Source organism: Prionailurus bengalensis, chromosome A1 (assembly GCF_016509475.1).
Source record: "Prionailurus bengalensis isolate Pbe53 chromosome A1, Fcat_Pben_1.1_paternal_pri, whole genome shotgun sequence".
NCBI lineage: Eukaryota > Metazoa > Chordata > Mammalia > Carnivora > Felidae > Prionailurus > Prionailurus bengalensis.
The window spans coordinates 47,468,642-47,480,225 of record NC_057343.1 but is presented as its reverse complement, the minus strand read 5'-3'; the positions used below and the strand labels follow the sequence as shown (position 1 = coordinate 47,480,225).

Genomic DNA, 11,584 nt, shown 5'->3' with positions numbered 1-11,584 from the left:
TGCACTGCATTTGTAAGGAAGTGAAATTAAAAAAATGAGAACTTATAGTTAATATGTAGAAGTCAGCAGTAACCTATTTTGAGTTTTAAAATATTTCCCAAGAATTAAAGGTGTTGTTTGTCCCTTTAGTATCAGGAGAAAGAAAGTACTTAATTTTCTTTAAAGAGATTTCTTGATTTTTTTTTTTTTTTTGCTATGTTACCATCACCTCTGAGTGTGTGTGCATATGTGTGAATGTGTGTGTTGTCCTTTTCAAAATCATTTACTGATAATTTGGGGCTTTTATATACTAAAACTTCTTCAAGTGTAAGGCAGCACTTTCTGAGGATTTATAAGATTTACATCTTAGCAAAACTTTAGGGTTAAAGCCAAGCATAGGAAATGCCTAATTGAAGAGAAGAGTTTTGGCTTTTTTTTTTTTTTTTTAAGAATGAAGCATTGATTTTTACCATTTTATAGATTTACTCAATTACAAAATACCAAATTCACGATGCACACCTCCCCGGTGATACTAGATTATAACACGATTCTAAATATGCTAATTTATAGATAAATTCCCCAACATTTCAGACAAATTTGAGACATATTATTAAGAAGAGATTGGAAAGGATTTTGAACTAAAGAAAGCCCAAGTTCTACACCTAATTTTGCTACAGGGGTTTCTATGATCTTGGCAAGTCACTAGCTCCATTTGTCTCAGTGTTCCCATCTGTAAAATTGTGGTCATTATACTTGACACTTCCTTTCTTAAAAGGGGATGTTATGAGGATGAATAAGGTAATGCATTGTGGTAAAATGCTTTGAGCTCCTTAGAAGAAAGGTGCTACATAAATACAGAGTATTATCTCACATGAAAAATAGCTGTGATGCTTTAAATATAGCTACTAAGAGGTACAATCAACTCCTAATCTATTTTTTTCTCAATGTGGAAAATTCCTTACATTAAAAGAAATGATGTTCATGTATTGATTGGCAAATACATCATCACCTCTCTCTATTATTGTGTCACTAATACACTTTTAAAACTTAAATAGTTATCAAACACACTATCAATCCTTCCTGTTCCTTATGCTGGAAACTTGGGATTCACTTTTGCTTCCTTTCTCTCTTTGCCCCCTAAATTCTTGCAGCTCTTTCTTGGTGTTTTTTAATCACCTTTCTTTTCTTTTTCTTTTTCTTCATATCCCTAGGCACCCCTGCTGAGTGACTGAGAGACTGGATTCAGTAGCCAAAGTGCTTGGGTTCAGATGTGAGTTTCATTATAGATAAATTGCAAACTTGGCTGTGTTATTTAGCCACCCTGTGCCTCAAGTTCTTCATCTTTAAAATGGGTATATTAGTGATATCTAGCTAAACAGGGTGTAGGGAGAAATAAGTAAGTTAATACATGTTAAGCTACTTATAATTATGCTTGGCACATGGTAAGCTCTCAGTAAGCTTTGGTTATTTTTGTTATATGGACAACTGCAATAATCTTGTATTCATTTATTACCCATCTGACTTACTTACTGAGGCACTTACATCTTCCAGTCGTCTGCCTTTATACTACTATTCAACTTTCTTCTTTAAGTCAAGTAATTCCGTTTTCAATTTTGAATCCCCCCCCTCCCAAAGCCTCCAATGATCATCTTCAAATTCCTAATCATGAGCTTAAAATTAAACCTCTAACGTTCCTCATGCGCCACTGCATCCATCCAAACTATCTACCCTCATTGTCAATAACACGCAGGTGGGCACGCTCTTCAATCAGGTAAATATCCTTGTCATTCTTCACCAATATACCATCAGCTTTCATGCTTAATTCCTCCATTTGTCTTTAAAAATACGTACCCAGGGACACCTGAGAGGCTCAGTCACTTAAATGTCTGGTTTTGGCCCAGGTCATGATCTTAGAGTTCGTGAGTTCAAGCCCTGCACTGGGCTCTCTGCTGTCAGCACAAAGCCTGCTTTGGATCCTCTCTCTCTCCCTCTCTCTCTGAGCCTTCCCTGCTCACTCCTGTCAAAAATAATGAATTAAAAAATTTTTTTTAAATGTACCCATCATTTCCCTGCTTTAAATCTCTGCCTCTCTGTGGAGCCTGTTCCCACGATTCCTCTTTTTTTCTGCTCTGTCTCATCACTTCAAGAGTAATAACACATCAGCACATTGTGGAGATCACTAATGTATAACTGAATTTGATTATGTAGCTGGAGTGTTTATATTTTTATGTACAGTATAACTTTATATTGCTTTTTGAATCAGGGTGAGGCATTATCCATACCAAAGAGAGGAGTCTGGAGACATTTTCTCCCTTGCCATGGGTCCTGTAAATTAGGCTGCAGTGGGTATTCTATGTATAGAGTTCTCTGACAAGCTTCTGAAATTATCCTATGTTGATTTAGCAATTCCATAACAGACAGCCCCTCTCACTTCCCGTTTAGTCTCTTAGGTCCCAAAATTTTAAATGAACTGCTTACTACTGCAGATTTCAAGCTGAGTGGATATCATATGTAAATACATTGTTTTAGGGAGCCTTAGAGAAAAGTTCTAAGCAAACAGTAATAACTAACCATAGAATCAAAGAAGCTGAGGGATAGAAAGGTCCTAAAATGTCATCTAGTTTTCAAGACCAGGAAATCACAATAGCCCCTGTTTCTATTAACTTAATAAGGGAGAATTCTGGAGAATGATGTGATATTTCATTGTCTCCACAACACAGTACTTTCATTTTTATTTATTTACTTATTTATTTACTTTAATGTTTTATTATTTATTTTTGAGAGAGATAGTGAGACAGAGTATGATCGGGGGAGGGCCAGAGAGAGGGAGACACAAAATCAGAAGCAGGCTCCAGGCTCCGAGCTGTCAGCACAGAGCCCGACGCGGGGCTCGAACTCACGGACCGCGAGATCATGACCTGAGCCGATGTCAGACGCCCAACCGACTGAGCCACCCAGGCACCCCAACACAGTACTTTTAAATATCACTCATTGCCTCTTTAAATATATTGCGTCGTATAATTATAGCAAAACTTAGAGTCTGTAAAGTTTCTGACTCATGCATGAGAGTGGGGTACATGATTTCTAATGCTGAATTTGAAGTTAATTCTATTTTACAATGTCTGCTCTTCTTTGTCTCAACTCTTCCCCGGGCAACTTTAGTAAAATCTATTCTGTTCATTAAGGCTGTGTGTGTGTATAGAACAGGATGGTGGGGGTGGCGGGGGAGGTTCTCATCATTGTAAAAACTGTGCAGAAAGGAAACAGTATCTATAGAAGCAGGTATCTGAGAGGCACAATTGAGCATAAGACTAAAAATTTGCTTCCCCAGAATATGCAGGAAACTTTACGGTATTTTCAGATGTCAATAGGGTCAGGTTTTGGAATTTGAGTCAATTTATCTGTGTCTCAAGGGATAGGCCGACCCCACTTTATATCTAGGTTAGACATAAAACATTATAAATAAATAAGGTTAATTTTCATTTAGTACATTTAAAAGTATCATTACTTAGAGCCACAGACTATCTTCAATAGAATAACATGGAATTTTGTTAAAATACTAGGCCCCTGGCCAGACTTAGCAAAAAAAATCCCCAGGGTTGAGTGCAGGGATTGTTATGCATATTAAAGTTTAAGAACCACTGCCTTCGAAGCATATCTCCTATTTTGTGTATATTTCCCCTTTAGACTATAGGTATCTCGAGAGCCATAATATTTTATATTTTTACAAAATTTATGGGATTTCTATTTAATTTGTAAGTCCCTTGGCAACCATCCCATCACAAATGCTCAATAAATATTGTTAAAATGGAATGGAATTACAACAAACGTATTTGCTGTTTTATACACTTCCAGAAAATCCCACAAGATGTCAGAAGGAATGTAACTACATAAAAACACCTATTCTGTTTTGGGGTTCCTGAGCACCAATACATTAGGTGACAGTTGCACTAGGACTTGAATTGACAATCATTATGCTTTAAGACGAATGTAGTGTCCTTCCAAGTCTCCGAGTTTTGAGCAATTGTAAGCTTTCTGGTCATAAGGAATAACCTTTGCCCGAGGCACGACAGTAATATTTCAAGAAGAGTGAAATGCCACAGAGCTTAGTGTCCAATAATCTTCATGTTCGCTGTTGGCTCCCTCCGCTCCATGCCCATATGTCTAAATGCCTTTTCAGCCTCTACTTGTTGTCTAACAAGCACCTCTGACTCCATCTTCCTATGTGCTCGGATCAAAATCCTCGAACTCATTCTCAACCCCTTTGTCTCTTTTGGACCACATCTTCTCTTGTGAGCAAATACTTTGGCCCTACCTTCAAAATGTGTGTGCAGAATCCAGCCTCTTTTCAATTTCTTCACTCCATCTCTGGTCCAAGTCCCCATCATCGTTTGCCAAGATTGTGTTAGCTTCCCAACTGATCTCTCCCCTTTCACATGTGCATCCTCCAGTCTGTTCTCAGTGCAGCAGCCACAGCGAAAAACATTTACCACATGATGTCATTTCTTGGCTCAAGCTCTCCAAGGCTTCCCGTTTCACTCAGAGTAAAAGCCAAAGTCCTTACAACAAAAACCGATTTTATTTTAGCAACATAGTTTAATTATATTAGAGGAAAGCAAATGCTGCATCTGGACAACACATAATTTGTTAACCCTCTTTAAGTTAGCTCTTACTATGTGCATTTTAAAAAGAATCACTTGCTATATACGAGCTTTCACTGTACTCTATTAGTATTTATCAAGCACAATATTTATTTATTAGTATTTATTATTCAAGCATTGGCTCAGTACTGGTCCAAGCGCTGTGAATAGCCAAGAGGCTGTGAAAGACATGGTTTATTGCAAATCTATGGAAAACTTGGGTAGAATTGAGACAACCAACCATCGTAATTGCAGGAAGATCTTATTTATTTATTTCTTTTAGTGTATTTATTACCAGAGATTGCCATCTTTATTGACTTTTTCTTTAGAAAGAAAAGATTTATTTTTCTTTTGGTATAGTTTTAAATATTTCTCTTTCCCATACTGTAGTACCTTTTGAACTTGTTATAATTATAATAGTAGATATTATGTAGACAATGTTAGAGAAAGACTTGAAATTTGAACATTGTCTTCATAATTCTTATATCACTTTGTGATTTTTCCTCACCCGATATACAGAGGAGAACCTAAATTCTGAAATGAAAAGAAAGCCTGGCAAGGGGCACCTGGGTGGCTTAGTTGGTTAAGTGTCCGACTCTTAATTTTGGCTCAGATCATGATCTCATGGCTCGTGAGTTTGAGCCCCAAGTCGGGCTCTACGCTGACAGTGCGGAGCCTGTGTGGGATTCTCTCTCTCTTTCCTTCTCTCTCTGCCCCTCTCCTGCTTATTCATCTTCCAATAGTCTGCCTTCACAATACTACTCTGTCTCAAAGTAAATAAATAAACATTAAAGAAAAGAAAGCTTGCCAATTTCAACAGATTGAGTATTTGAAACCAAGTAGAAAACGTGTATTTTTATATATCTAAAAAAATTAACTTCTCTGTCATTTAAGTTAGTGTTAGAAAGATAATCAAAATTTCTGGCTTATAAAATCTATAGCCTCCTTGGAAATGGATATTATTTATAAATTTGGCATGCTTCTATATTTTAATATGCAATAATGTAAAATAATATATGACCAAAAATCAAAATACTGGCTTTAACAAATCTTTGCAAACATCACTACCCTTTATTTAATGATGAGAAAATTCTTAATTTCCTAAATTAAATAATACTTAAAAAAAACCAAACAAACCCAAAGCTATGGGAAGTAAAAACTTTTACATCTTTTTTTTTTTAATCTAAAAATCTCTTTGCGGTCAGATAGCCTAGAGAAAATGTTTCACTACCATATGCCTTTTGATAACTAGAAGTACTGTGCCCAGCCAGTCAGCCTGGAGTATTAGCACTACAGTTGTGCAGTCATAGTTTTTAGTATGTTATTTTCTTTTCAGGGGAAAAATTGGAAAGTGGTACTTAGACTAAAATATAATCCTATCAATTTTACATAAAATATTGATAAGAAATAAAAATTTAGCATCTCTGGTGTGAATTCACTAGACTGCACAAAATACAAATATATAGATTAAGGAAAGTTAACATAATCCTTTTATGGGAACTAAAATCAATTACATGTCAGCTTTGTAGTATTATAAATGTATTTAGTCAGCATAGAATTTTTCCAGCAGTGTTTCCTGCAGATTGAAATTGACTAACCAGATGTTAAATATTAAATAGAACTAATCAAAGCATGGTTCAAGAGACTTTAAAAACAATGATCAAAGGGAGCTATTTATTACCTGATTCATGTTACTGTTGAAATATTGGGTCTGTGATATTATATTTAAACTTCGTGTTTTCAAGATCCCATTTTCTAGCTTTACATGAACAATAATTAATGTTAATAAATTAACTCATAAACTATGTAATTGGATCATTGTGCATAATCATGGTTGGAAAGTCGACCAAGAGATTTAAAACTCAATTCATAGAAATAAACCTTTAGTAAGATATTTAGTACATATATAACTTTTCAGAACAATATAAATATTGAAAAATACTAGGATTCATTCAGTCCATGTACACATACACACATATGCACACACAAATAAAACCAAAAAGAAGATAATAGATTCATTTCTGAGAAATCTTAGAACAATCATTTGGCCATACCTTTTACTTTCAGAAAAATAAGTATTTAGTGAAAAAAAAAATTGGGAGTAAGTTTCCAGAAAAAGGCATTTCGTAACCTCTTACAAGCTCATCCCATTATTTTTACATGGTGTTAACATGTTTTTGCTTCTCTTCAATAAGAACTTTTCATAAGATTTTACTTGAGCCCATTTTCTCTTGATATATATTTGGGAAGACACAGCTGATAGATGTCTCAGTACTTGATATTATTAATTTTACTATTATCACTATGTTTTATACATTTATATAGTTTAAGAAAACATCTCTCAAAGTTTAAATGTTCCAATAAACAATTAAATTCCCAACTATTCACATGCCAATAAAATACTTTTTACCAATATACAAAGATTTGTTGTTGTTGTTATTTTATGTTGGAGGAAAAGGGAGATGAGGTCAAACTAGTAAAACCGTTCAAAATGTCCTGCCTTATTCTTAAATTTCCATGCTTTTACTAATTTGTTTTTGAACCAATTTTCAATTGATTTCTGGTTATTTTAATTAATTATATTCTAATAAGTTTTTAAATGTTTATCTATTTATTTTGAGAGAGAAAGCACGCAAGTGGTGGAGGGGCAGAGACAGAGGGAGAGAGAGAATCCCAAGCAGGCTCCTCTCTGTGCTGTTAGTACAGAGCCCCACACATGAAATCATGACCTGAGCTGAAATCAAGAGTCAGACACTTAATAGACTGAACCACCCAGGCGCCCCTATTAGCAATAACTTTAAGCTATCATTTTAACAAATTTTTCAAGAAAAAATCTGTTTTGATATAGGTGGTGTTGATTATGCTATAGAAATGAAGATTTACTGTGTGACATGTTGAGTTCTGTGCCCAACGTGTGACGTTTTGTTATAGTCTTCAAAACAAATCAAGAAAAAATTATTAATTGGAGAAAGGAGTGTATATTCAAATACCCCAGCAATATACCATACATATCTACCTTTAAATTTCATTCATACATTCCTAGATGGCTTTTTTTTTTTTTTTTGAGAGAGAGAGAGAAGGGAGAGAGAATGAGAGAGAGACAGGGAGGGGAAGAGGGAGAGGGAGAAAGAGAATCCCAAGCAGTCTCCACATTCAGCACAGAACCCCACATGGAGCTTGATCTCACAACTGTGAGATCATGACCTGAGCTGAAATTAAGAGTCAGACCCTTAACCAACTGAGCCATCCAGGCAACCCTGCATGGCTTTCTTTAGCTGATTCAGGACCTACCTTCTCCAAAAATTCTCCTCCCAGACTGGTCATATCCCACTCTTTCAGCTCCCTTAAATTTTTCCTGGCAATAATTTGAGAGATTATGATTATATGTCATTTTTTTGTTCTCTGGGTGTTTCATTTATGTACGCTTCCAGTCAGTATAAACATTGCTGAACAAAAAAATTTCAAATACCTTGACATCATGATGGGATATTCCTTTGTACACACGTTGCCTGCACAGGTCATTATGGGACCCTGTGTGCTCTATTTCATACTATTTGGTGTCTTAGTCTCCAATTACTTGCAGTTATCGACTGGGTTATGCCTTCTTGGGCCACCTTGCCTTTATTCATACTGTTCTTCTCTTAGAACACTCTTTTCTTGCTTCACCTGTTTGACACACACTCTCAACCTTAGAAGATACCAGCTACCCTTGGAAGTTGCCTTTGGTCTGGATGGGATCTGTTTCCTGGGTGCTCTCAGGTCACTTCTCATGTCACACTGCTCAAACTGTTATATTTTTTTGTACCGGCAGTCTAGGGCTTCTGTGAAAATAAGAAGTCAGTACATTTTGGGCTACCTTTGAGAAGACCCTTAGCCTCTTTTGTGTGTCAGTTTTGTCATCTATAAAATAGGGATGATACTAGATCAAATGAGATAATAGTTTGCTTGACTCAGTGTCTGACATGTGATCAGAATTGCAAAATGTTAGCTATTGATGGTTCTTGTATGAATTAAATGATCTAAACCTCTCAGGAGGCTCCTCTGTTTTCATTTTGCTTTCCCCTCTTGGTATACGATTTCACAGTTCAGTGCTTGCTGGGAAGGGGATTGACTTCTGCTCGTAGGAAATGCACCTCTCTGAGTTTTGAGTTTTTCACCTTAACATTCCAGGAAAAGTTAGTTTTGAAATAAATTTGGATCATAATTCCACTTGTATGTATCTATCTAAAATATTGCTATTTTGGGGGCGCCTGGGTGGCTCTATTTGTTGAATGTCTGACTCTTGATTTCGGCTCAGGTCATGATCCCAGGGTCATGGGCTCGAGCCCTGAGTCAGGCTCCAAGCTGAATGTGGAGCCTGCTTAAGATTCTGTCTCTCTCTTTCTCTCTGTCTGTGTCTCTCTCTCTCCCCTACTGCCTCTTTCTCTCATTCTCTCTATAAATAAATAAATAAATAAATAAATAAATAAATAAAATTAATAAAATATTTCCATTTTTATCAGCATTTCATAATGCATTTCTCTTCTTAATGTTCAATCCATTTTTGATGTTTTTTAACCCATCAATCAACCAACCAACCCGTCTTTATTATTGGTCTCTCTCATAGATACCACAACATTGGGGTGAATACACAAACATAAGAGAGATACTTACAGTCTAACTGGGATGATAATACTAACATATGTACAAAATCAAGAAATAAGCAATATTTTTCTATGGGTTAATTGTGTGGTTTACTATAGCATTTTTGAATAGGAGAGAAGAGAGGTATAAATAAAAACTGAAATAATTATGAATGCTTACATGAAGGAAATGATGTTAGCCAGATATTCAAAGATTTGAAAAGGTACAGCAAGGAGTGAAAAGTGCAATATAGACACGGCACTTCATAAGGTAAAAGCAAGGGTGAGGAAGAGTCTTCAATAACTAGAAGATAAAAATTATCTTTGCTTCATAGATGTGCACGAATGACACTAAGACTGCCTAATATCATAATCTAAAATTGTAAGAGAACGTGTTTATCAAAAGGGAACATTACAACCCCGAACACCTTCTCTAGCTAGGTGGTGGAACCCGCGGACTCTTGAACTTCAGGATGGTTTATGCTAAGAGCTGGACCCTGAAGAAGCACTTCGAAGGCAGCCCCCCTCGTGGTAACTTGGAGTTGAAGACAGTTGAACTCCCACCCTTCAACAGCGGAGAGGTCCTGCTGCAAGCCTTGCTCCTTGCTGGGGATCCTTACCTGGGAGTGGCAGCCAAACGACTGAAGGAGGGTGATGTGATGATGCGGCAGCAAGTGGTCAGAACTGTGGAAAGTAAAAACTCAGCCTTCCCAACAGGAACTATGGTAGTGGCTTCTTCAGGCTGGACAACTCACTCCATTTCTGATGGGAAAGATCTGGAAAAACTGCCTGCAGAGTGGCCAGACATTTTAACCACAAAACAGTAGAGTCTTTGGAAGAAACTTTGAAAAAAGCCTCTCCTGATGGTTATGATTGTTATTTTGATAATGTAAGTAGGGAGTTTTCAGACAGTGTTATCCTCAGATGAAGAAATTTGGAAGAAATGCTATATGCGGGGCCATCTCTGTATATAATAGGCCCACCCCCAGAGAATATTCTCCATCAGCAACTCCACACAGTAGGGTTCATTGTCACCCACTGGCAAGGAGAAGTCTACCAGAAGGCTTTGAAAGATTTGCTGAAATGGGTCTTATAGGGTAAAATCCAGTACCATGAATACATCACTGAAGGGTTTGAAAACGTGCCAGCTGCATTTATGGGAATGCTGAAAGGCGGTAATTTGGGGAAAAGCATAGTGAAAGCATGAAAAAAAAAGTTACATGGAATCTAGAACTCATTTGGATGGTTACCACATGTCTTTTTAACCATTTAGTAAAAATATATACTACCTTCATTATCTAAGAAATTGCAATGAGTTTGGTCTACCTAATAAAACACATTTAAGTGGGGAAATAAAAAAAGGGAACATTAACCTCTAAAAAACGATTGTTAAAGTAGAAGTCATTGCTTAAATAAAGCAACATATGATTTTTAGCCTTGAGTATTTGTAAGTTTTGCTTACATACTACTGGGTTCAAAATGGTTGAATAGAAGCATCCTTCAAACAACTAGAGCAGGGGCTGGGAACAGAGTGTGAGGTGGTGGGGAGGTATTTTATATGAGAATGTTTCATGCTGTTTGCATTTTTCCCTGTTGTGGGGTATCCAGACTTTTTTTTTTTTTAATTTTCAGTTGGGACTTTAATTAGAATTCCTGCTAAAAGGATATTGAAACTGCCTTCCCTGCATCAGAAGGCATTAAGGTGAAGAATGCAGAAAATATGGATGGGGACACCAGGGCTCAGATAGGCTCTAGAAAGCAGAGGTGATGAGTAGAAGGAATTTGGCAAAGCCTCTTTGAGGAATTTGTTCATTTAAGTCCTGAACACTGAGAAAAGAAACAAAGACTAAAGAGTAAATGTTCTGACACTGTGATGACATGCCTTTGCAGGTGACATGTAGGGGACAGAAACAGCCTGGACACAAAGGCCATCAGTGGAACTAAAGTAACACAAGATGACAAATCCACATCAGACCTAAAGCAGGTTTATTTGACTCTCCATTTTGGGTTGAGAGATTTTACCAGGTCTCTAGTGGGGAGACATTATAATTACAATTAGAACCTCGCTTTGGGGCGCCTGGGTGGCTCAGTCGGTTAAGTGTCAGACTGCAGCTCAGGTCATGATCTCAAGGTCTGTGAGTTTGAGCCCCATGTGGGGCTCTGTGCTGACAGCTCAGAGCCTGGAGCCTGCTTCGGATTCTGTGTCTCCCTCTCTCTCTGTCCCTCCCCTGCTCACACTCAGTCTCTCTCTCTCTCTCTCAAAAAAAACCAAAAACATTTAAAAGAAAAGAACCTCACTTTACATTACTTATAGTTTTGTGTCTATAATTAACCTTTAATTAA

General features: G+C 36.8%; 1 protein-coding gene across 1 annotated transcript; it reads left to right on the top strand.

Annotated features, from left to right (window-relative positions):
• The first annotated feature begins 9,669 nt into the window (after nucleotides 1-9,669).
• On the top strand, nucleotides 9,670-10,675 carry LOC122467200 (prostaglandin reductase 1-like). The gene has a single exon (XM_043553583.1). It carries the CDS (start codon nucleotides 9,715-9,717, stop codon nucleotides 10,066-10,068), a length of 354 nt encoding a protein of 117 aa, XP_043409518.1. The 5' UTR covers nucleotides 9,670-9,714; the 3' UTR covers nucleotides 10,069-10,675.
• Nucleotides 10,676-11,584: the final 909 nt, after the last annotated feature.

Coding starts and splice junctions, on each gene's coding strand:
- LOC122467200 (XM_043553583.1), top strand. CDS start 9,715: ATGGTTTATGCTAAGAGCTGGACCCTGAAGAAGCACTTCGAAGGCAGC.